The 26,897-nt window shown below is 44.7% G+C and overlaps 1 protein-coding gene across 3 annotated transcripts in view; it reads left to right on the top strand.

Moving 5' to 3' along the window:
* LOC106573106 (kinesin-like protein KIF21A) overlaps positions 1 to 26,720 on the top strand; it is an 82,498-nt gene extending 55,778 nt beyond the window's left edge. The window contains exons 21-34 of one of the 3 annotated variants that reach the window (XM_082962495.1): positions 119 to 220; positions 996 to 1,161; positions 1,849 to 1,869; positions 2,789 to 2,846; positions 2,969 to 3,023; positions 3,182 to 3,393; positions 4,176 to 4,298; positions 11,841 to 11,977; positions 12,295 to 12,469; positions 12,580 to 12,744; positions 14,103 to 14,220; positions 14,479 to 14,649; positions 24,475 to 24,674; positions 24,791 to 26,720. In XM_082962495.1, the coding sequence (XP_082818621.1) occupies positions 119 to 220; positions 996 to 1,161; positions 1,849 to 1,869; positions 2,789 to 2,846; positions 2,969 to 3,023; positions 3,182 to 3,393; positions 4,176 to 4,298; positions 11,841 to 11,977; positions 12,295 to 12,469; positions 12,580 to 12,744; positions 14,103 to 14,220; positions 14,479 to 14,649; positions 24,475 to 24,674; positions 24,791 to 24,884 (1,797 nt within the window). In that variant the 3' untranslated portion in view covers positions 24,885 to 26,720. The remainder of the gene's footprint in view (positions 1 to 118; positions 221 to 995; positions 1,162 to 1,848; positions 1,870 to 2,788; positions 2,847 to 2,968; positions 3,024 to 3,181; positions 3,394 to 4,175; positions 4,299 to 11,840; positions 11,978 to 12,294; positions 12,470 to 12,579; positions 12,745 to 14,102; positions 14,221 to 14,478; positions 14,650 to 24,474; positions 24,675 to 24,790) is intronic. The other 2 variants (XM_082962496.1, XM_082962497.1) reach the window with 2 other exon arrangements.
* Positions 26,721 to 26,897: the final 177 nt, after the last annotated feature.

The following is a 26,897-nucleotide window of genomic DNA, read 5'->3' as shown; positions in this document are numbered from 1 at the left end:
GTTGAGATACAACCATGGCCAAATTCAAGCAGCATAAATCTGGCCAAAGAAATCAAACACTAACCCATGACTCTCTGAGTAACACATTTTTCCTAATCATGTAATTATGCCTTTGCAGGAGGAGGTTGACACGGTGGATGTTTCCGCAGTGATCAGCTCCTGTACTCTAACAGAAGCCCGTTTCCTGATGGACCACTTTATTTCTATGGCCATCAACAAGGTAACTAACTTACTGCCTTTTACCTGTCCCTCCGTAGTCTCTACCAAATCTCTTATGCCATTGTCTTCTCCTGGAGTTGACTTAGTTTAAAGGTGGGCTGAACAACCTGATTTAGCCTCGGTTTCAATGATCCTCATTAGGAAATGCGATTGAGAACAAGATTTGGGTTTTGGACGTGTGCTTTGATGTGGGTGTCTCGTGTGTGTGTGTGTGTGTGTGTGTGTGTGTGTGTGTGTGTGTGTGTGTGTGTGTGTGTGTGTGTGTGTGTGTGTGTGTGTGTGTGTGTGTGTGTGTGTGTGTGTGTGTGTGTGTGTGTGGTGTGTGTGTGTGTGTGTGTGTGTGAGTTTGAAAGTGGGAAGCTTTTGTACTTTCACTCTGCCAGAACAGTACACAGTTACGGTCACTCACCCTTCTAGATAACAGTCTCACCAGGTCTTGTGTCTGGAAGTAGCCTAGACTAGCTAGCGAGCTAGCCAACTTCTTTTACCAATTAGCTTCAGTCAGCCGGTGTGCGACCGTGGCAAAGTTGGTTTGACTTTGGAATGCCTATCTTGCTTTTTTGGTTCATTCGCACTTTAAACCCAGGTTCCACATGTACCCAATTAAGTCGGTTTCTACGATAGTTAATGTGTTTAGTTCTGTGTGTATATGCACAAGCACCCTCCTTGTGTATTCATATTTTGTGTGTTTACAGTATTACACACAATCATAGCTCGTATAGCTGACCTTTAGTGACCCTTCTTATAGCTGACCTTTGACCTCCTCCCTATCCTAGGGTCTGCAGGCAGCCCAGAAGGAGTCCCAGGTGAAGGTGATGGAGGGCAGGCTGAAGCAGACAGAGATCACCAGCGCCACTCAGAACCAGCTGCTGTTCCACATGCTGAAAGAGAAGGCAGAGTTTAACCCCGAACTGGATGCCCTGCTGGGGAATGCTCTACAAGGTAACAGCCCTAACCCCAACCGTACAGCCTGCCAGCCACACACCCTGCAAGGTGCATGTAAAGTTCAGTCCAGGGCCTTGACCCTGACCCTCTCAACCTCTGCTACAGGAGGTCCGTAAATCAAGCCCACAACACTACCAGGTCTTGCTAGCCCAAAATAAATGGTTGGTTACTCAGTGGGTGATGGACCCAGAAGTATGTATAATTGAAAACCTAACTGTCTGTGGCCTGAATGTTGTTGAGATTCTACTGGAACTGGAGCGAAAGCTGTTGGTTGGACCTCCAGTACCAAGACTGGGAGACTGTGGTCTAGTGCATGATGGGGGATTGTTGAGTTGCTCTTTGCTTGTGGCCTCCTCAATAGATGCTGGCTGTGAGATGAATAATCACACAAGTACATTATTTATTTTTGCCCTTTTATTTAAAAAAAATTGAGCTGACGTTTTTTGTTATGGAGTTGACGTTTTGTTATTGCGCTGACAGTGGAATAAGGTTCTGTATGACAGTTGTATTTTCACCAGCATCTGTTGAGGAGGACATCTTTTTGACTAGTAGATCTTGCACTCTTGCTCTTTCTTTCTTTTAGACTTGATTTGGTTTCGATTATGGGAGAAAGACTGAATGTGTTTTTGATTTGTGTGTTGCCTTTTTTCTTTTCGCCCTGCCATGGTGCCTTAATGTATACAGAGCTAGGTAACATGCCAGTGGGTAAGTAACAGACACCAGACTCTCTCCTATATATATGTTTATATGAATGCATGGGTCCCCCTCCTGGAAACTAACTCAACAACATGAGCAGGTGCATGAGGTGCAATGCTGCTGTCTTCAAAACCTCCCTCCATATGTTAGCTGACCCTCCTTCTTTTCTTCCCAATGTGAAAGAACCGCTTTCCTAGTCTCAGCTCATAATGTGCTACAGCCACTGTGTCTTCTAGCACATGCTAATATAACTACTGTACTTGTATCCTTAATAGAGGACCCCTTCACACCATGCGCTACAGCCACCATGCTTTATACTATAGCCTCTGATAATATAACTACTGTACTGTATCTGTAGAGGACCCCGCCATTTTACAGGTAGAACCAGGATGTTTTGTCTCAGTAGGACCCTGTAGGCAAACCACACTGCCCCGGGAGCAGCTCATCTCTGTTTCCCCCTTCCCTCCTTTTCATAACCCCTCACATTTGACCTCTTTTACCCTCTCACCCTTTCGACCCCTGAACCTTGTCAACCCTTCCCTCTCAGTGACTGAACAAGGACCTGATCTTTTTAGGTCTTTTGAGGCAATTTCTTATAAACGGCATGGCGCTGCGCTGACATCGTCTTCATCCGCTTCTCCTTGTTCATTATTACCACCATTACCTTGTTCAATAATATAAACCACATATTGTTAACGTCTGTTTGTAGCCAACACAGTATTAGCATAAGGTTTGGTTCAATAAACGGTTTTACCCTTGTACCATGTTTGGTTGGACGATTGGCAGGTATTTGGACTACTAGACAGAAATGACTTAAGTTTGTTGGTATTTAGCCATAACACACAACAACAAAAAATGCATTTGCTATGGATGTTGTTTGGCTCTGACATACAGTTCAACTGACATTTTTAGTCCTTTGATTTCACAGAGAATGGGGATGACAGCAGCAGTGACGAATTCGCCCAGAGTCCTGCAACAGACGGACAGTAAGTATTAAAGAGAGATTTCACTCAAATTACCCAAAAATAGTGAACATTTGACTTTTTTGTTGCCTGTTTTATATTTTTTTAAAGTATGTTAACTCATGTATTCTACTTCCTCGTTACAGCTCTCTGACATCAGATCTAATGAAACTCTGTGGAGAGGCCAAAACAAGGAGCAAGGTACCATTCTCAGCCTATTAGCATGTGTATGCTTGTTTTACTATCCTTGTGGGGACATCAACGTGAGTGTGTGCTTGTTTTACTATCGTTGTGGGGACATTGGTGTGTGGGTACGTGTTTGTGTGTATTATAAACTGAGTGTGTTTCTCCCCACCCAGGCTCGTAGGAGAACCACCACTCAGATGGAGCTGCTCTACGCCAAAAGTGACTCCGTCCCTGACACGCCTTCTGGCGATTTCTCCTCCCCCTGTCTCCCATTGGTTGAAACTCCAGAAGAGGGCAGAGATCCTGAGACCCCCATTGGCTCGTCAGTCAGGGACAGGGACTATATGGCTCATTCTCCTGGCTTGTCCTCTAAAATGGGCAGCATGTAAGTCCGGGCCTCCGTGTGCTAGCAAGCTAACCTGCTAACCCCCTGCTTTCTGCATGTTGCTACAGCTGCTGCTTATTCTCTTTTCACTTTGCCTGACTTACTTTGCCTGACATGGTCTTTAAATCTCCTCTATTCACCTGCAAGTCTCCTAGCCAGTAGAAACCAAAATGTACCCCTTTAGTATATTCGTTAATAAGCATGTAGCAGCTGTAATAACACTAACCCATCGAGGCTACTACTGACAGGCAGACACACACACTATGATTATGAGGCATGTACAGTATGGCCATGCAGATCTCATGTTCTCTCGCTAGATGCAATTCTCAATTGCAATAGGCTTATGGCACAGCTATGTCAACTCTACACAATATTAATCCTTAACATTTGCATCCTGTCAAAGCAACAGAAAGAGCTAATAAAACTAACCAATAGCGCACATTGGCTTTTTACGTATGTTTTGAGCAGCAATATCAATTTTAGTTTGACTTGAACACATAAGATATAGTGCTGGGGACTGATATCAGTGTGACACAATGTAGCCCTAATGCTACACCGGTGTCCTTATCAAACAAAAGATTTGGGTAAAGGAGGAACGTCTATATTGGGACTGAATATCAGGTAACAGTGTGGTATGTGTGTAATGCATGTTCACCGCCTCAATATTGTTTCATTTATACTTTAGTTTACAGTCTTACATTGTTGTCCTTTTTGTTCCTTATGTTTTGTCTTGTGTCGTCTTTGGATTGTGTTGTGTGTTGCTAATGAAAACTAAATGTTAGTTCCGGCTCCAGACCTGCCTCCTCCTCAGGGGCGGAAAAAAGAGTTCCAGAGCCCTCGCCGCTCTCTCGCAGGAAGACCTATGACAAGACACAATTGGCGGCTAAGATCAAGGATATCAAACAGTAAGAGACTAGCGACGCTCTGGTGGCTGGAGGCCAAAAGCACAACTTTTCCCAACAGCTCTTGCGAATTATTCTTATCGCCCCCTTTTTGAATTTCCCACCTCAGAAAGTATGTGGTGTTATCTATTCTAAATCAACAATTCTCTTTGCTTGGTGGGATGGTAATAATAACCTTACCCTGCCAAGTTCTACACCGAATGTCAAGTAGTTGACACGTTCTTGAGAAATATAGCTAATTTTGTTTCTATATCCCTCTTGACTGAGATTAAACAATTAACTTCTGTTTCCCAAAACAATTTTTATTTTGGGAAGTTAATTCAGTGTTCAACTTGGCCCTCTCAGCCTCTTCAAACCCTCTGTTGCAAATTTGGCTACGATATATAAATCCTATATATTGGTATCCAGCGGGGAACCATGCTGAGTGAAACCCTGAGTGAGCAAACATTATTTCCTTGATCAGTTCTCAGGACCACATGTGAAGTGCATAGACCAAATGTGAAAAGTCTCAGAAATGAGTGCAGAGCCGTATACAACGGGTGGTTCTATTCCTGAATGCTAATTGGTTAAAACCGCATTCCAGCCGGTGTCTATTCCACAAGTTACCACCGGCTAAATGTGTGATGTTAAAATGCCTATTTACTCTTCCATCTGCAATCCACTGTCTCATCAGCCCAGCCAGCCACTTTATGAACTTGATCTCCACTATAAAAAGCACCTAGACATTATCTCACATTTCTTTTAGACTAACATTTCGTTTTTAACAGAGGAGATTTGTATAAACCTTGCTGTCTGACTCTCTGAAATTTGCAACATTGTTTCAATATTCAAATTCGATCTCCAGCTGTCCCATAGTAATCAATGTGTCAGGAGTTGGGAAGAGACAGACAGGCAAGCAGTGTTTCTCAGTCAGTCATCATTTTTATGGATATATACAAAGTAATGTCAATAGAAAGCAGCTAGTTTGCAGTCTTTTAGGATTCAGTTTGAAGTGATTGTGTTAGCTGTGTTGTTGGCTAGCTCCTCTGAACAACAGTGTCCTGACGAGAGAGCATTTTTTCTATGCCAGGTGAAATTGCATCTCATTAGCTCATTGTTATGGATGTATCCAAATAAATGTCAATAGAAAACAGCTTAAACAAATGCAAATGCAGCTACTTTGTTGTTTTCTGGCTGCATTGTTTGACGTGACTGTAAATTAGTAGTTGGCTAGATAGCAAGCAAGGGATGAGAATGTTGCCAGCCAGTATATTTAGAATGAACGACTGGGTCGTGTCCATAGATACAGAACAAAAAGACTGAACGACTGGGTCGCGTCTCTGGCAACTGAACGGAAATGAACGACCAGCTGGCTTTGGTAGCAACCCTAGATTTGTGTCGGGACTATATCTTGTGGAAGGATGAAATAGTATGAATAAATTAATCAAAATAATGTTTTTAATCATTATTTGAATATATTGGTAACCCATTGTATCAAAGTGATAATGCCCTCGAAGCCCGTGTTTGGAGGATATATTTAGCTTGAAATGAAACCACTTTCTGTCAAAATTGGAAATGTGTAATATCTGAAAATGTAGCAAACTAACCCTAGTCTATCTTACCCGTATACATCATCATGCAAGATGGACGCGTCTCCCTGTCACGGATGCCATAACACGGTTGCCCTTAGTTTGAAGATGTAATCCGGAGACAGGTGTTTTCTCCATCTCTTTAGCTATCATACTCTAATTCCACTGGTTTCAAAACTTGATCCTCCAGAAAGTGGAGAGCAACACTTATGTAGCTCCACTACACGATACATTTTTTTAAAAGCCGTGTTCGACAGGATTACCAACACAGACTGACCAGCTCAAATAGACAGAAGCCTTCTGCAGTTGAAGTCGGAAGTTTACATACACTTAGATTGGAGTCATTAAAACTCATTTTTCAACCACTCCACAAATTTCTTGTTAACAAACTATAGTTTTGGCAAGTCGGTTAGGACATCTACTTTGTACATGACACAAGTAATTTTTCCAACAATTGTTTACAGACAGATTATTTCACTTATAACTCACTGTATCACAATTCCAGTGGGTCAGAAGTTCACATACACTAAGTTGACTGTGCCTTTAAACAGCTTGGAAATATCCAGAAAATTATGTCATGGCTTTAGAAGCTTCTGATAGGCTAATTGACATAATTTGAGTCAATTGGAGGTGTACCTGTGGATGTATTTCAAGGCTTACCTTCAAACTCAGTGCCTCTTTACTTGACATCATAGGAAAATCAAAAGAAATCAGCCAAGACCGCAGAAAAAAATGTCTGGTTCATCCTTGGGAACAATTTCCAAACACCTGAAGGTAACATGTTCACCTGTACAAACAATAGTACGCAAGTATAACCACCATGGGACCACGCAGCCGTCATACCGCTCAGGAAGGAGACGCGTTCTGTCTCCTAGAGATGAACGTACTTTGGTGCGAAAAGTACAAATCAATCCCAGAACAACAGCAAAGGACCTTGTGAAGATGCTGGAGGAAACAGGTACAAAAGTATCTATATCCACAGTAAAACGAGTCCTATATCGACATAACCTGAAGGGCCGCTCAGCAAGGAAGAAGCCACTGCTCCAAAACCGCCATAAAAAAAGCCAGACTATGGTTTGCAACTGCACATGGGGACAAAGATAGTACTTTTTGGAGAAATGTCCTCTGGTCTGATGAAACAAAAATAGAACCATTTGGCCATAATGACCATCATTATGTTTGGAGGAAAAAGGGGGAGGCTTGCAAGCCGAAGAACACTACCCCAACCGTGATGCACGGGGGTGGCAGAATCATGTTGTGGGGGTGCTTTGCTGCAGGAAGGACTGGTGCACATCACAAAATAGATGGCATCATGAGGCAGGACAATTATGTGGATATATTGAAGCAACATCTCAAGACATCAGTCAGGAAGTTAAAGCTTGGTCGCAAATGGGTTTTCCAAATAGACAATGACACCAAGCATACTTCCAAAGTTGTGTCAAAATGGCTTAAGGACAACAAAGTCAAGGTATTGTGGGCAGAACTGAAAAAGCGTGTGCGAGCAAGGAGGCCTACAAACTTGACTCAGTTACACCAGCTCTGTCAGGAGGAATGGGCCAAAATTCACCCAACTTATTGTGGGAAGGTTGTGGAAGGCCACCCGAAACGTTTGACCCAAGTTAAGCAATTTAAAGGCAATGCTAACGAATACTAATTGGGTGTATGTAAACTTCTGACCCACTGGGTGTAATGGTCATCGTATATAGTGGACCAAGGCGCAGCAGGTTGAGTGCTCATTTTAACGTTTATTTGAACACTGACAAAACAAAACCAGAAAACGAACGAACAGTAATGCAGGCTACACACACAGCAGTGCAAAAACAACTTCCCACAAGGGACATGTGAAAACAGGCCTACCTAAGTATGACTCCCAATCAGCAACAGCGATGTACAGCTGTTCCTGATTGAGAGCTATACCAGGCCATCACAAAGAAATACACAACATAGACAGAGCATAGAAATACAAAACATAGAACATAACCAAAAACCCCGGAATACTCTAAACAAACACCCCTCTACATAAACACATATCCCAACAAACCCCGAACCACATAAAACAAACACCCCCCTGCCATGTCCTGACCAAACTACAATAACAAATAACCCCTTTACTGGTCAGAACGTGACAGTCCCCCCCCCCCCCCCCCCCAAAGGTGCAGACCCCGGATGTACCTCACACAAAAAATAAATAAATAAATCAACCCCCCAAACTAAAGGGAGGGAAGGGAGGGTGGCAGCCGTCACCGACGGTTCCCGTGCTACACCCCCCCCTCCCCAAACCTCCTACTGTGGAGGTGGCTCATCAGGGTTGGACATAACCTGTCCAACCCCGCTGAATACCTCGGGCTGAAGTGCGTCGCTGTAGACCTCGGGCTGAAGGGCGACTCTGGGGGGCTCCGGACTGTAGGGCGACTCTGGCTGCGCCGGTTCTGGACTGTAGGGCGACTCTGGCTGTGCCGGTTCCGGACTGTAGGGCGACTCTGGCTGCGCCGGTTCCGGACTGTAGGGCGACTCTGGCTGCGCCGGTTCCGGACTGTAGGGCGACTCTGGCTGCGCCGGTTCCGGACTGTAGGCCGAGTCTCTCGTTCCGGACTGTAGGCCGACTCTCTCGGTTCCGGACTGTAGGCCGTCTCACTCGGTCCCGGACTGTAGGCCGTCTCACTCGGTCCCGGACTGTAGGCCGTCTCACTCGGTCCCGGACTGTAGGCCGTCTCACTCGGTCCCGGACTGTAGGCCGTCTCACTCGGTCCCGGACTGTAGGCCGTCTCACTCTGTCCCGGACTGTAGGCCGTCTCACTCTGTCCCGGACTGTAGGCCGTCTCACTCTGTCCCGGACTGTAGGCCGTCTCACTCGGTCCCGGACTGTGGGCCGTCTCTCTCGGTTCCGGACTGTGGGCCATCTCTAGACGGGGCACTGTCGCCGGACACTCTGGATGGAGCACTGTCGCCGGACACTCTGGACGGGGCACTGTTGCCGGACACTCTGGACGGGGCACTGTTGCCGGAAGCTCTGGACGGGGACTGCGCACTGAAAGCCTGATGCGTGGGGCTGGTAGTGGAGATACCAGACTGGAGACACGCACCCCAAGGCTAGTGCGAGGAGCAGGAACAGGACAAGTAGGACTGGGCTGACGCACTGGAAGCCTGGTGCGTGGGGCTGGTACTGGAGGTACCAGACTGGAGACACCAACGGACCAAGCAGCGGGGTAAGGAGCTTGAAAGGAGTGATTTTGAGTCGTGGACTTGGGAGGGGAGTTTAGCACGACTCAAAATCACTCCTTTCAAGCTCCTTACCCCGCTGCTTGGTCCGTTGGTGGTGGGAAGTTCTGTAACGGTCGTCGTATATATTGGACCAAGGCGCAGCGGGTTGAGTGCTCATTTTAACGTTTATTTGAACACTGACAAAACAAAACAAGAAAACAAACGAACGAACAGTAATGCAGGCTACACACACAGCAGTGCAAAAACAGCTTCCCACAAGGGACATGTGAAAACAGGGCTACCTAAGTATGACTCCCAATCAGCAACAACGATGTACAGCTGTTCCTGATTGAGAGCCATACCAGGCCAACACAAAGAAATACACAACATAGACAGAGCATATAAATACAAAACATAGAACATAACCAAAAACCCTGGAATACTCTAAACAAACACCCCTCTACATAAACACATATCCCAACAAACTCCGAACCACACAAAACAAACACCCCCCTGCCACGTCCTGACCAAACTACAATAACAAATAACCCCTTTACTGGTCAGGACGTGACACTGGGAATGTGATGAAAGAAATAAAAGCTGAAATAAATCATTCTCTCTACTATTATTCTGACATTTCACATTCTTAAAATAAAGTGGTGATCCTAATTGACCTAAAACAGGGAATTTTAATGTCAGGAATTGTGAAAAACTGAGCTTAAATGTATTTGGCTAAGGTGTATGTAAACTTCCGACTTCAACTGTATATTGCAGACCAATCCAAACTCCTCTCTCGGCATGTCCAGCCCACTCATTATCTCAGCCAACCATGCCTAGTGGGAATGTTGCTGAATTTTTCTGTGGCTTAACCAACAAGGCTCGTAATTTAATAATTGTATTCTTATTTACAGATGGCATACAAGTTTGTTATTAAGGCACATGAAAGTTCTCAAGTTCCAGAAGGCATTTCTGCCAAAAAAACGCATTTTGATTAAAAATAAATAAAAACGGTTAAAATGTCTCTCCTGTGAAGTCGTGACTTGTGACATACCCCTAGTTTCCTGAAGCAGGTCACATATATCCTCCAAACACTGGATTCTCGGGCGTTATCACTTAATTGTTGTATAGAGAGGGTTCTTACAGAATGCAGAGAAGACAGAAGGAGAGAGTTTCAAACAATGAAAGCTGCTTATCTATTTTAGCCTATTCTAGCTCAAGTGTGTGCAATTGTGTCCGTGTGTATCCTTGTGTGCGTGCGTGTGTATGTGCATGCGCATTTCCACTAGTATGCGTGTGATCCTGTACAGTACAATGTACACACAATCAGTACAAAGGCAATGGATTTATCCTTTATGTAGGTATGCAAACAGCCAGACGCCCAGCCTCAGCCTCCCTGTCCACCGTTCCAGCTGTGATACAAGGAACTCCGACGCCAGCACCCCATCTCCTCCCTCCTCCCCCTCTAACCGCCCACGTAGCCAAGGCAACGTATTTATCCGTCTGACAGGGTGTTTGGATAGAGCAGACAGACCGCAGGATAAGTGAGAGGAAGTTAAGTTATAAGCATAAGTTACAAGTAATAGGCATAGTGTATTGTAATAAAATAAATCGTACAAATACTGAGCAATGTATATTGTATGCTCAAATTTGTTGTACTATTATATTATTTAATACTAATACAGTCGCTCAGAGAAATAGATGTTGTTTAACAAGTAATAAAGAAAAGAAAACTAAAAAACAAAGGGTATCAAGGATCTGGAAAGATTCAGTATGGAGGAATGGTCTAAGATCCCTCCCAATGTGTTCTCCAAAACTGCTCAGTATTTGTATTATTTCTTTTATACAGTATTTTTTGCTCATCTTTGTCAAGGGATCCAATAATTACGGCCCCCACTGTATGGAGGCTCTGGAAGTCAAATATAATATAATAAATCACCAATCAAATATATTGTTTAGAGGTATGCTGCATATGTTAGGTAAGCTATAAACATTAGGTAGGTTTTGGAATTGTTGAGCACACTCTCTCAAGTCAGGAGATGCATCTAAACCACTCGGGACACTTTGTCACCTCTCCTTTAGTGAGATTTAGACTTTAGAAAAGCGTAATTGTCCACAGAATGGACCATTTCTTCTCCCAAATGTACACTACAATATGTAGGCATTTTTTCCTCTGTTCACGTTTATATTCACGCTATAGTGACTTACCTGGTGTGACTACCAAATGTTGTTTTTTTTGTCGCCCAATAACTGTACAATTCAAGAACAAGACTCAACTAAAAGTACTTGCCAAGTTGGCACATTGTAGGAGGATTGTGTTAAAGTGAAGAAGGACAGCTCTATTGAAAATCTGTCAGTTGCCAACAGTGTCTACCTTCTTGCGAGTGTGTTGATGTGTGGTAAGCTGGGAGGAGAGAGGCTCCTCTATGGTTGACAGGTAGTCCTTTCTCTGGATCTCTGTATGGTTCTGTTCAGTTTTTGGTTTAGTTTTTGTCAGCCTGACCATGCTTGTGGATGGACACTGTCACTGGCTTATCGTTTGTTTTTTACTTTGATTTGCAGCATGTTGCTAACTGGCCAAATGGGTACATGTACATTATGTACTATATACGGTATGCATGTGTGCCTGCAGTGGTGGGCTTTTGGGTGCATGTTTAATCTTCTGTATTTAACTATTTCTGTATCTTACTACAGTATATGAAGCCTTAAACGGTGGTTACCAGTCACTGTTTTCTCTGAGCCCTACTGACATTTTAATGCATGATTTCTTCCTCCCCAGAGGGGTGATCAACCCAGTGCCTTCCTCAAAGGGCAGTCGGTCAGCAACACTACAATGTGTCCATGTGGCTGAGGGTCACACTAAAGCCGTGCTGTGTGTTGACTCTACCGATGACCTCCTCTTCACCGGCTCCAAAGGTCAACTGTCCGATATATCAATAATGTCTCCTGTCTCACAGACTGAGCAAAAGTTAATCACTTGAGATAAATGGGTACTGGACAGGACCGATAGATTGTTGTTGTTATGGGGCACAGTATTGTAACTGGACTGACACCACTAGTGTTAAGGGGACCTAGGTAGATAGGCTCTAGATAGACAGAAACTCTGCTAGTGACATTGTGACACAGAAATTGAGACAGAAATATAATCAGATGCTCTCGTGATGTGATTTGAGCAATAGATTGTGGAGAGCAGTGCTCACCTCTTCCTCTCCTCTCCTTTCATCTCCTTCCAGACCGTACTTGTAAGGTGTGGAACCTAGTGACAGGTCAGGAGATCATGTCCCTGGCAGGTCACCCCAACAATGTGGTGTCAGTCCGCTACAGCTCCAGCCTGGTCTTCACCGTCTCCACCTCCTACATCAAGGTCTGGGATATCCGAGACTCAGCCAAGTGCATTCGCACCCTCACGTGAGTGTCAATGGCGTAACTGTTTTTGATAGGCTATACAAATATACATAACATCCATTACACCCATATATGATAACTTTATTTGACACCCACGCCTCTGTATTCTACAGGTCTTCTGGTCAGGTGACCCCAGGCGACGCCTGTGCGTCCAGCACCAACCGGACTGTCACCATCCCGGCAGGAGAGAACCAGATCAACCAGATCGCCCTCAACCCCAGTGGCTCTGTCCTGTACGCTGCCGCCGGCAACTCTGTCAGAGTCTGGGACCTAAGAAGGTACGGTACAGCACGGCACACCAGCCATTTTGACAAACAAATCCAAAGAGGCCTGAAAAAAGGCACTGTCTTCAGAAAACTTCTCTCTCACTACTATGTGCTGATCTATAATAGATCTAGAGACTACTGCTTGTATTGAATGTCTATTCCAGCCATACTCAACTGGCAGACCATGATCCAGACCATGAACGGGGTCAATATGGACTTGATAATAATAATAATTATGATAATAATAATATACACTATATACATATATATTATATTTTATTTATTTTACCCCCCCCCCCCCCACCAATTATTTTATTTTAATTGGTGGGGGGGGGGGGGTGAATTCAGTCTGGCTTTCAGCTTACTGCTGTTGAAAGTTGTAATAGTAGAATACACAAGGTGGAATTTCGAAATTTGGTAGTGCATGGGCAGCTTTCCTTGTGTTATTTCATTTACTGACAGACCTTAGGGAGCTATTTATAACATGTCAGAAAAGTCCAGTTCATCAACTACTAGCCCATGTTACCTAGATAGGTAAGTTAGTCTAACCAGCTATCTAAATCTTGTAATTATTATGGCCAGATTATGTGCCCAGGGACCTCGACCCCCAAGGGGCCCCCCATTGATCAACAACCTCTCCCTCAGCGTAAGCAAAACAAAGGAGTTGATTGTTAACTTCAGGGAGCAGAAGAGGGAACATGCCCTGATTCACATCAACCGGACTGCAGCAGAGAGACTCACAAGTTTTAGGTTCCTCTGCTTCCACATCACAGAGGACTTGTCATGGACCAACAACCCCACCACTCTTGTCAAGAGGGCGCAACAGTGTCTCTACTTCCTAAGGCGGCTGAAGAAATTCGGCATGCCGCCCCGGGTCCTCTACAAACACTACTGCTGCACCATCGAGAGCGTCCTGACCGGTTGCATCATGGCCTGCTATGGGAATTGCTCCATCCATGACCGTAAGGCCCTCCAGCAGGTGGTGAAGATGGCCCAGTACATTACTGGGACCGTGCTCTCAACCATCCAGGACATCTAGTCAAAATGGTGCCTGTGGAAGGTCCGCAGCATCATCAAGGACCCCACACACCACAGCCACAAGCTGTTCTCTCCCTTATGGGTTGCAAGGTAGGGGTTTGTTACTACGACGATAAATGACAATATCCATCCGGACCTTTGCCTCCTAGGAAATTTGTGTGACCGGACTTTTTCATATAGTAGTTGAGTACCCCTGGTCTATTCCCTTGCTGATCTTTGCCTGTCCTCTTAGTGAGTGTTTTCATTCCAGGTTGTGTCTTGCCGTAACGCAGTGCATCTCAGGAGATTGCTATCATGTTAAAGGCCCACTGTCCTCCCTCTCTCTTGGTCAGATTTGTATCCACAGGGAAGCTGACTGGTCACCTGGGTCCAGTCATGTGTCTGACTGTGGACCAGAGTGGCAACGGTCAGGATCTGGTCATCAGCGGATCCAAGGACCATTACATCAAGGTGTGTGAGAGTGTGTTATGGTGTGTGGCTGTTCTGCTTATATTCGCTGTCGAAAGTATAACTGCCACACACACCATATTACATCTCAACATTGTTTATTGTGTTGAAGTTTCGGTAAGAGATCACTTTCTGCATGTTGTGTCATGTTTGAATATGGATCATGTTGGCGCTTGTATTTGTTTTCTATGCAATATGAATTAGCCTAGCTAACGCTTTGCTGTGACTTGACTAGTGTTGTTGATGGACTGTCTGTTTCAGCTGTTTGACGTGACAGAGGGGGCCCTGGGTGCTATCAGCCCCACACACAACTTTGAGCCTCCCCACTACGATGGCATCGAGTCCTTGGTGGTGCAGGGGGATGTCCTCTTCAGCGGCTCCAGAGACAATGGCATTAAGAAGTGGGACCTAGACCGCAAAGACTTACTGCAGGTAACAGAGGGGAAAGGGAAGTGCCACTGACTATTTTGGTGAATCCAGTCATAAAAAAAGCAGATTAGTAAGAATGTCTCACCCCATGTTCAAGAATGGCCTTTTGCCCTTTATTCAGATTGAAAATGAAATAATCTCCAAAATATCACTATTTTTAAAACAAGCTATAGAAAGTTGGTTGCAATTTCAGTTTAATCCACCAGAAAAGACAGAGCAAATAATACAACAAATATTGTTGTTAAACTCAAATATACAAATTGATTTAAAAAAAAATACATAAAAATGTTTAAAAAAGGTATAATCTTTGTAAATTATATCATAAATAGGGCTGGTGGAGTTATGTCACACATGCAGCTAACAAAGATATATGTAAATGTCTGCTCTACCCAAAATTACAACCAACTAATTGCAGCATTACCGCAAAAATAGAAGAGGCAAGTGGTAGGGGGAAAAAGTAAGGAACTTGTCTGTTGGTCCTGCGTTAAAGACCGAATTGGTTAAAGAAAATTGTGATAAATAAAAAAGTATACAGTTTTATTTAAGGACCAGAAAATTGACAGCTGCGCCATATATATTGCAAAATAGTTGAGAAGAGATTTTCGATGTACCGATTCCATGGCACATGGTTTATGATCTCAGTCGCAAAAAAACAACACTGGATTCAAAACTTAGAATTGTTTTATTTAAATTATTATACAAAATTCTTGCAGACAATAGAATGTTATATATATATATATATATATATATATATATATATATATATATATATATATATATATATAGAATACGACCATCCCAGCTCTGCAGATTTTGCTGCGAAGAGACCGAATCATTATATCATTTATTTTGGTACTGTCCACATGTAGCTTGTTTTTGGTCACAGGTCCAGGAATGGTTGAAGAAGTGCTACATTTACCTGGAGCTAACTCTGCAGATAGCGCTACTGGGTGATCTGCAAAGTCATAGTCACTCAATCAATAATATAATAATACTTTAGGCCAAAAAATATATTTTAATTTACAATCTCTAGAAACTATGAGAATAGAAAGGTTCAGTGTGAAACACTTTTGTGAAACATCACAGCACAGTTCTTTTGTGAAACAGCGCAGTTAAAAATATATGGCAAAATAGAAATCAAACTGGATGGGCTTCAGAAATAGATGGGATGTAAGGATCTGGGTGTAGCTGGTGCAGAGGAGTCAGGCGCAGGACAGCAGAGATGAGTAACAAAAGGAACTTTACTAAAAATATCCAAATACATGAAGTCATACCAAGCCCACAAACATCGGACCGAACTTACAAAAAACAATCATGCGCAAAAACCATGGGGAAAACAGAGGGTTAAATAATGAACATGAAATTGGGGAATTGAAACCAGGTGTGTAAAACAAAGACAAAACAAATGGAAAATTAAAAGTGGATCTGTGATGGCTAGAAGGCCGGTGACGTCGACCGCTGAACACCGCCCGAACAAGAAGAGGGACCGACTTCGGCGGAAGTCGTGACATGGAAGGGGTTGATGGTAGCTGAAGGATTGGATTAAAAACAAACAAAAGATAATTATTGTAAAATACATTGTGTCCGTAAAATGTCTAATAGTATGTTTTAGCTGGAAGTAGAAGCCTAAGTGTTTATGACCATTAGTTTACTCCAATTAGGGGATGGGTGGTAAGATTAGGGGAAAATAATAAAGGAAAATATATTTTAAAAAGATATGTAGAATAATAGTGAAGACATCAAAACTATGAAATAACACATGTAGTAACCAAAAAAGTGTTCAACTAATCAAAATATGTTTTATATTTGAGATCCTTCAAAGTAGCCACCCTTTGCCTTGATGACAGCTTTGCACACTCTTGGCATTCTCTCAACTAGCTTCATGAGGTAGTCACCTGGAATGCATTTCAATTAACAGGTGTACCTTGTTAAAAGTACATGTCACGGATCCCCCGGTACTGCTGCTCATTCTGTTCACCAGTTGCGGAGGTCTACGTCACTGGCTTTCTAGGCTTCACTGAACGGGATTCACTATCATCAACACCGGACTGTCTTGTCTGATTACACACACCTGGTTCCCGTGATTAGTATGTTATATCTGTGCCCTCTGTTCCCATGTCCGTTGGTCGTGTGAGTACCTATGCGTTGGTGCAGCTGTTATGCTGCGTGCTTTATATATTGTTTATCACTGGTATCGTCCCGTGTTGTTCAACGAGGTTTACCCTCGCTCTTTTGTTTGGGTACAGCCCAGTGTTTTTGTATACATGTTTGTTTTGGGTGTATTAAAAAACCCTATTGTGTATTCCTGCGCCTGTCTACAAATCCTTTATACCAGCATGACAGAATAACCGACCCGCAAAATGAAGACAGCAGGAAAGGCCGAGCTGACGACCATTGTAGGGACAGTACAGCACCACGAGGACTGTCTCTCCAGACTCGGTATCGCCATAGACAGTATGCTGGCAACCATCCTGTGCTTGGAGGGGAGTGTGCAGTTCCTCCAGTCTCCAGTACCGTTTCCGGTACCAGCTCCCACACCACAACCTACCTCCATTCCCTCTGAGCCGGTCCGTGGAATTCCCCTGTCCCTCCCGGAGCGCTTTGACGGCGCACCAGCAAGATGCAAGGGGTTCCTTCTACAATGCGACCTGTACATCGCTTGCTATGCCGGGGTTGTTTCCGGAAGAGACAGGGTTGCCACTGTCATCTCGGCACTGACCGGACGGGCTCTGGACTGGGGTGCCGCGGTCTGGGAGACTGGCGGACCCAAGGTCGAGTCCTACGAGCGCTTCACCCTCTTCCCCTCGGTGTTTGATAATCCTGTGGAGGGCCGAGAGGAGAGTGAGCGTCTACTCCGACTACGCCAGGGATCTAGGACCGCCTCGGAGTTCGCCCTGGAGTTCCGGACCATCACGGCCTCCACCGAATGGAACGAGTTGGCTCTGGTCACCGTTTTCCGCAGCGTACTGCGGGAGGAGGTACAGCTGGAGTTAGCCTGCCGTGATGACAACCTGTCATTCAACCAGCTCATCAGCATGGTGATCCGGTTGGACAACCTCCTGTGGTCCCGAAGAAGACCTGCATGGAATTCGGAGCCCATGGCTACCCTGCTCTGTGGCCAGAGCCAATGGAGGTGGGCTCGGCATGTTTGCCCAGGGCAGAGCATAGGAGAAGGAGGAATCTGGATCTCTGCTTCTATTGTAGAGAAAGGGGTAATTTCTCCCTGACCTGCTCTCTATCCACTAGGAGGCGAGGAGGTGACAAGCCAGGGAATTCCCCTGCACCAACCCAGGTCGGAGGCAAGGTCTCCTCTCCTTGTCTGTCAAATCAACCAGTGTGTTTTCCCATTAAATTCCCTGAGTACTCTAGCCCTTCACTCCCGTTAGCTCTGATTGATTCTGGACCTGCCGGGAATCTCTTAGATAGAGCACTGGCCACTGCATTACGCATTCCTTTGGTTCCCCTACAGTTACCCATTCCAGTCTAGCCCTGGATAATCGTCCAATAGGGACAGGGCTCATACATCACAATACTGTTTCTGTTTCAGAGTGATCTGTTCTGAATGAGTACCCCCCCCCCACCAGCCTCCTCAAGCTTATTTTTTGTCAAGAAGAAAGATGGGGGACTGTGCCCCTGCATTGATTATCAAACACTGAACAAGGCCACCGTCAAGTTCAGCTATCCTTTAGCCCTCATCCCAACCATTGTCGAACAAATGCATGGGGCACAGTACTTCACGAAGCTAGACTTTAGGAGTGCCTACAATCTGGTGCATATTCGTGCAGGCGATTAATGGAGACTGCTTTTTCCACGACTATGGTTCCTTACGAGTATCTCGTAATGCTCTTTGGCCTATCTAATGCTCCTTCAGTCTTCCAGGCCTTCATCAACGAAGTGTTTCAAGACATGATGGGACGGGGCATAGTGGTTTATATAGACAACATTTTGGTCTATTCTGCTGACCGCGTCCAGCATGTCTCGTTTGCCAGGTCTGTGCTGAGAAGACTGTTGGAGCATGATCTATATGTTAAACAGGAGAGCGGTCCGTGTCCTTTTTGGGCTATCTCATCTCCACGGAGGGAGTGGAGATGGAGGAGCAACGCGTCAGCGCAGTCGGGTCATGGCCCATCCCCAACTCTGTGAAAGCAGTCCAGCAATTCCTGGGGTTCTCCAAATATTTCCGGGGGTTCATCTGGGGCTTCAGCACGGTGGTCGTGCCTCTTACCTCCCTGCTGAGTGGAGGTCCCCAGCGGCTTCATTGGACGGCGGAGGCGGAGAGGGTGTTTGAGACGCTGAACACACGTTTCACCACTGCTCCCGTGTTGGCACATCCCGACCCCTCACTCCCCTTCATCATCGAGGTGGATGTCTCCGAAGTAAGAGTCGGGGCAGTGCTGTCCCAGCATACTGGAACCCCTCCAAAGCTGCGGCCCTGCGCTTTCTACTCTAAGCAGCTGAGCCCCGCCCAGAAGAACTACGACGTAGGGGACCAGGAACTCTTGGCGGTCAAGAAGGCTCTGAAGGCATGGAGGCACTGGCTGGAGGGGTCCAAACAGCCTTTGCTGGTGTGGACGAACCACCGCAACCTGGAGTACATCAGGGCAGAAAAGAGGCTAAACCCGAGACAGGCCAGGTAGGCTCTATTCTTCGCCAGGTTCCAATTCACAATTTCCTATAGGCCAGGCTCGAAGAATGTGAAGGCAGACGCCATGTCTCTCCTCTATGATGCAGAGGAGAGGCAGGGAGAGGAGACCCCTATCATCCCTCCGTTCCACATCATCGTGCCACTTGTATGGGACGTGGACGCCACCATACGGTAGGCCCTGCGTACGGAACCCGCACCTGCACAGTGCCCGGAGAACTGTGCCTACATGCCCACAGGTGTGCGGGACCGTCTCCTTTCCTGGGCGCACACGGCGCCTGTGTCGGGTCATCCTGGGATAGGCCATACTATCGCCTGCCTAACTGAGAAGTACTGGTGGCCCACCTAGGCTAGAGACGTCCGGGTTTACGTCTCTTCCTACTCCATCTGTGCTCAGTCAAAGACAACCAGACACCTCCCTTATGGAAAGCTCCTTCCCCTGCCGGTTCCACAACGACCCTACCAGGGGAACACCACCATTCTCGTCGTTGTGGACTGGTTTTCCAAAGCTTGTCGCCTTCTTCCTCTGCCTGGGCTTCTGTCGGCCATGCAAACCACGGAGGCTCTTTTTACGCACATCTTCCGGCACTATGAGATCTCAGAGGATATTGTCAGATCGTGGCCTTCGGTTTACCTCACAGGTATGGAAGGAGTTTATGGAACACTTGGGGGTCACGGTCAGTCTCACCTCCGGGTATCGACCTCAAGCAAATGGGCAGGTGGAGAGGATCAACCAGGAGGTGTGCAGGTTCCTGCGGTGTTAATGTCAGGATCGGCCGTGGGAGTGGGCGGATTTTCTACCTTGGGCGGAGTACGCTCAGAATTCCCTCCGCCACTCCTCCACTAACCTCACTCCTTTCCAGTGTGTGTTCCAGTGACCCTGGCACCTTGGCATCCGAGCCAAACCGAGGCTCCTGCGGTGGATGAATGGTTTTGGCGTGCTGAGGAGATCTGGAACGCTGAGGAAGCTGAGCCCGCGGAAGCTGAGCCTGCGGTTTGTGGGACCATTTAAAGTCTTGAGGGTTAATGAGGTAACATACCGTTGAATATTATGGCAAGAACAGCTCAAATAAGCAAAGTTTCTTCAAGTGCAGTCTCAAAAACCATCAAGCGCTATCATGAAACTGGCCCTCATGAGGACAGCCACAGGAAAGGAAGACCCAGAGTTACCTCTGCTGCAGAGGATAAGTTCATTAGAGTTACCAGCCTCAGAAATTGCAGACCAAGTAAATGCTTCACAGAGTTCAAGTAACAGACACATCTCAGCATCAGCTGTTCAGAGGAGACTGCGTGAATCAGGCCTTCATGGTCGAATTGCTGCAAAGAAACCAATACTAAAGGACACCAATAAGAAGAGGAGATTTGCTTGGGCCAAGAAACACGAGAAATGGACATTAGACCAGTGGAAATCTGTCCTTTGGTCTGATGAGTCCAAATGTTTGTTTTTTGGTTCCAACCGCTGGGTCTTTGTGAGACGCAGAGTAGGTGAATGGATGATCTCCATGTGTGGTTCCCACTGTGAAGCATGGAGGAGGAGGTGTGATTGTGTGGGGGTACTTTGCTGGTGACACTGTCTGTGATTTATTTAGAATTCAAGGCACACTTAACCAGCATGGCTACAACAGCATTCTGTAACGACCAACGCTGGAGACGAGAAGCAAGTACAGGGAGTGAACATTTAATGGAAAACGGACATCAAACAAAACAAGAACAGCGTCTGGACGGGTGCTCAGCATATGTGGGAACTCCTTCAAGACTGTTGGAAAAGCATTCCAGGTGAAACTGGTTGAGAGAATGCCAAGAGTGTGCAAAGCCGTCATCAAGGCAAAGGGTGACTATTTTTTAGAATCTTTAACTTCTTACATCTAGATGTTCCGCTAGCGGAACACCACTCCAATATCCAATGATAGGGCGTGGCGCGAATTACAAATTCCTCAAAAATCCGAAAACTTAAATTTTTCAAACATATGACTATTTTACACCATTTTAAAGAGAAGACTCTCCTTTATCTAACCACACTGTCCGATTTCAAAAAGGCTTTACAACGAAAGCAAAACATTCGATTATGTCAGCAGAGTACCCAGCCAGAAATAATCAGACACCCATTTTTCAAGCTAGCATAGAATGTCACAAAAACCAAAACCACAGCTAAATGCAGCACTAACCTATGATGATCTTCATCAGATGACACTCCTAGGACATTATGTTATACAATACATGCATGTTTTGTTCAATCAAGTTCATATTTATATCAAAAACCAGCTTTTTACATTAGCATGTGACGTTCAGAACTAGCATTCCCACCGAACACTTCCGGTGAATTTACTAAATTACTCACGATAACCTGTTATGGCTAGAGGGCAGTATTTTCACGGCTGGATAAAAAACGTACCCGATTTAATCTGGTTACTACTCCTGCCCAGTAACTAGAATATGCATATAATTATTGGCTTTGGATAGAAAACACCCTAAAGCTTCTAAAACTGTTTGAATGGTGTCTGTGAGTATAACAGAACTCATATGGCAGGCAAAAACCTGAGAAGATTTCATGCAGGAAGTGGCCTGTCTGACAAGGTGTCGTTCGTCTTGCCTCTGTTTATTGAAGAGTGAGGATCTTAGCTGTCCCGTGACACTTCCTACGGCTGCCACAGAAGGCGGCAAAACGCTGAATCGTGGCTTTGCAGGCTCTGGCTGAAACAAAGTAGCGCGTTTGGGTAGTGGCTGGTTACAGTACTGTGAGACTCAGGCTCGTGCCCGCGTCGACCGAAAGCTTTGTTTTCTTTCCTCTGTTTAGCTAAATGGACATTCCCGGTCGGAATATTATCGCTTTTTTACGAGAAAAATGGCATAAAAATGGATTTTAAACAGCGGTTGACATGCTTCGAAGTACGGTAATGGAATATTTCGATTTTTTTTGTCACGAATTGCGCCATGCGCACGACCCTGATTTACCATTTCGGATAGTGTCTGGGACGCATGAACAAAACGCCGCTATTCGGATATAACGATGGATTATTTTGGACCAAACCAACATTTGTTATTGAAGTAGCAGTCCTGGGAGTGCATTCTGACGAAGACAACAAAAGGTAATCAAACTTTTATAATAGTAAATCTGATATTGGTGAGTGCTAAACTTGCCGGGTGTCAAAATAGCTAGCCCGTGATGGCTGGGCTATGTACTTAGAATATTGCAAAATGTGCTTTCACCAAAAAGCTATTTTAAAATCGGACATATCGAGTGCATAGAGTTCTGTATCTATAATTCTTAAAATAATTGTTATGCTTTTGGTGAACGTTTATCGTGAGTAATTTAGTAAATTGTTAGCAAATTCCCCGGCTAGTTCTGAACGTCACATGCTAATGTAAAAAGCTTTTTTTTGATATAAATATGAACTTGATTGAACAAAACATGCATGTATTGTATAACATAATGTCCTAGGTGTGTCATCTGATGAAGATCATCAAAGGTTAGTGCTGCATTTAGCTGTCTTCTGGGTTTTTGTGACATTATATGCTAGCTTGAAAAATGGTTGTCTGATTATTTCTGGCTTGGTACTCTGCTGACATAATCTAATGTTTTGTTTTCACTGTAAAGCCATTTTGAAATCGGACAGTGTGGTTAGATAAAGGAGAGTCTTGTCTTTAAAATGCTGTGAAATAGTCATATGTTTGAAAAATTGAAGTTTTTGTATTTTTGAGGAATTTGTAATTCGCGCCACGCCTATCATTGGATATTGGAGCAAGTGTTCCGCTAGCGGAACGTCTAGATGTAAGAGGTTAAACGTTCACAAAAAACACAACAATTATTTTAAGAATTATAGATACAGAACTCCTTTATGCAATCGCGGTGTCCGATTTTAAAATAGCTTTTCGGTGAAAGCACATTTTGCAATATTCTGAGTAGATAGCCCGGCCATCACAGGCTAGCTATTTTGACACCCACCAAGTTTGGCACTCACCAAACTCAGATTTACTATAAGAAAAATTGGATTACCTTTGCTGTTCTTCGTCAGAATGAACTCCCAGGACTTCTACTTCATCACCCAATGTTGTTTTGCTTCTAAATAATCCATAGTTATATCCAAATAGCGCCGTTTTGTTCGTGCGTTCAAGACACTATCCGAAGGGTAACGAAGGGTGACGCGCCGGCGCATATCATGACAAAAATTTCAAAATATTCCATTACCGTACTTCGAAGCATGTCAAACGCTGTTTAAAATCAATTTTTATGCGATTTTTCTCGTAAAATGGCGATAATATTCCGACCGGGAAACCCTGTTTTCGTTCAAAGACTCAAAGTTGAAAATGGAGTCGTCTCGTGCACGCCCGTCTCATTGTTCTCAGATCGACCACTATCCAAATGCGCTACTGTTTTTCAGCCAGGGACTGCAGAGTCATCATTCAACGTTCTGGCGCCTTCTGAGAGCCTATGGGGGCCTTAGAAAGTGTCACATTATAGCAGAGATCCTCTGTTTTCAATAAAGAGGCTAAAGAAGGCCAAGAAATGGTCAGAGAGGGCACTTCCTGTTTGGAATCTTCTCAGGTTTTGGCCTGCCATATGAGTTCTGTTATACTCACAGACACCATTCAAACAGTTTTAGAAACGTTAGGGTGTTTTCTATCCAAATCAAACAATTATATGCATATTCTAGTTTCTGGGCAGGAGTAATAAACAGACTAAATCGGGTACGTTTTTTATCCGGCCGTGAAAATACTGCCCCCTATCCATAACAGGTTAATCTAAAATATATTTTGATTAGTTTAAAACTTTTGGTTACTACATGATTCCATATGTGTTATTTCATAGTGTTGATGTCTTCACTATTATTCTACAATGTAGAAAATAGTAAAAAATAAAGAAACTCTTGAATGAGTAGATGTGTCCAAACTTTTGACTGGTACTGTGTATATATAATATATTTACCCCAAAATATATGGGGGATTGGAAATTATGCAGACAATTACATTGATGGAAGCTACAGTCTATCTGCTGTATTAAAGCTGATCTATCCCCTAAAAATGTAAATTAAAATACCTAATACTTAAAAACTATTTTGGTGAACCATGCTTTTGGGGAGGCGGTGCCGGTTATTTTAAGTGGGAAGTTGTTTGGAAAACACTGCTAACCTGCAAAATAGTTGAATGGAAAACAGAGTCTGTATGTACTGTTATCGATGTCTTAACAGCAAGTGCCCAACGCCCATCGTGACTGGGTGTGTGCCCTGGGTGTGGTGCCTGGCTCTCCGGCCCTGCTGAGCGGCTGTAGAGGAGGGGTGCTCAAGTTGTGGCATGCAGACACACTGGGGGCCCTTGGGGAACTCAAGGGCCACGAGAGCCCCATCAATGGCATCTCCACCAATAGCAGCCACCTCTTCACAGCATCTGAGTGAGTCACAGAACCACACAGACAGAATGACAGGCAGACACACAAACACAAACACACACAATAGCCTGGATACAGCCATTGCAGTGACACAGTTTTTCTGCTCTGTAATTTGATAGTGATCGAACAGTGAAGATCTGGCGTGCCCGGGGCGGACTCGACAGCACCTTAGACACGACGGCGGACACAGCTGATGAGGTGACCAGCAACTGAACATGGCCGTGACCTCCCACCGTGACCCTAAACCTGGGATGCTGCTGACTAGCACTTTGACCTCTGACCCCTAGCCTTGGAAACCGCCCCCAGCCCCCACATACTGTAACCAAGACAACAGTGCAAGCCCGCAAGAATGGAATCTTATCTCAGCAAAAGTAGCTGTAGTCGTTCTCCAGAGTGAGATACTGTAGATTCATCCCTAGAAAATGTCTCCCTAGCTAAATGTATCCAGGCTAACCTGTGTGGCCGTAGCACTGGCCTGTGCAGAATAAACCCTATTTTGCTTCATAGACATCTTTCCGTCTCCGCTCATATTAAGTAATTGAGTGAGCCCACACACACACACACACACACACACACACACACACACACACACACACACACACACACACACACACACACGCACACACACACACACACACACACACACACACACACACACACAGAGGCAGATCTTGAGTGTTTTTCTGGGCTGGGGGAGTGGTGTGGAAATTAGATGAGAGGAAGGTAAAGCCCGGGCTTTGTCGCAGGCCTTCAAGACCCGGACCTGGTTCTCCAGTGGCACAGCAAAGGAAGAGAAGCCTTTCTTCTGCATTGTAAGCAGAACCACTGTCCTCAACCTTGTTGTCCCTTACCTGATATCAACGTGGCTTTACGTGACCTGACACCCCCTTAAGTCGCTCGGTTTTGATGTTCTTTTGCTTTGAATTCAGCACCCGCTTTCCACGGGTGACCAAATCATGAAACTTCTCTTGTACTTTACCTGTGAACTGGATACTGTACATTAACTAACACTACTCTTGTAGCCACTAGCAAAACACCTTCAGTCAGTCACCTCTCTGCTTCCTTAGTCTTTACACTTAGTCCTTACTTACTCTCTATGTGCAAATACAATGTCTCTTTGAGGATACACTGACTCTCTTCACGCGTCCACTACTCGTCATTTAGCAATGTATGATTTTCCACTTGATGCTATTCCCTCTAATAAGTTAATAACTAACCTAATGCCCTTGCTGCTAAGTTGTTTGCTCACCTTTGACCCATAGAGGGCTTCTGTTTTGGACTCCAGTTGAGATACACCTGGTAACCGTAGTTACATACTTTATATAAGAGTCTATAGTGTGAGGAAGAGAGGAGCCTGTTATCTGTGCCTGTACTGGAAAGCTCTGCCGATCCTGATCTGGTAAGACCCCTATGTACGGTGGTTTATCATGTTTGTGTCAGATTTGCTGTACATTTCAACTGGCCTATTTGTGATTGGTGTGAGCTGAACTAACTGTCAAATGATGTATCGGATCCACTGTCTGCTGGGACTATTGAATGTTAAAGTAATAGGAGCAGCAGCCAACACAATATGTGTATATATAAACAGTATTATACGAAGAAATAAACTGAAGGTTTGTTTTGTTAATCACCAAATTTCGCTCCACAAGGGAAACAAAAGCACCAGAATTGGGAGACAGTGTTCTAACAGCACTCATCTCTTTTGAACAGAACCCCTCTCCCTGGCCTTGAGTCAGCCTGTTATGTTTCCTGGGCTGCGTCCAAAATGGCACCCTATTGCATAGTGCACTACATTTGACCAGGACCCATGGATGATGTTCAGAAGTTGTGCACTATAAAGGGAATAGGGTGCCATTTTCAGATGCAACCCCGCTCTGATTTTATTGAATTGTTCTGTTGAAAGAAGCTGTATGTATTCAAACCAGTCCTGGGTTCCCCTCTGGAGTTTTTCTGTAAAATGGCTGACTCTGTACTGTAGCAGATCTAATGTCAGATGCCTGGCGAAATAAATGTAATCTGTCAAAAACCAACAAGTACTCTGTGTGTGGTCACCTGGGTCTGTTCCTTTTGGAAGATCGGAAGTGTGGGGAGAGCACTGATGAAGAAGGGCATTACAATGATTGGGGCTGTAGCATTTACTGATCCAACTAACCTGATTGGATAGGTGAAAGCAAGGTTTCCACCTCGTAGCATTCACCTACACTAATAAAAGCTATTCTTACTCAA

This window comes from Salmo salar, chromosome 16 (assembly GCF_965601325.2).
Source record: "Salmo salar chromosome 16, fSalSal1, whole genome shotgun sequence".
NCBI lineage: Eukaryota > Metazoa > Chordata > Actinopteri > Salmoniformes > Salmonidae > Salmo > Salmo salar.
This window is presented reverse-complemented; position numbering and strand designations above follow the sequence as displayed.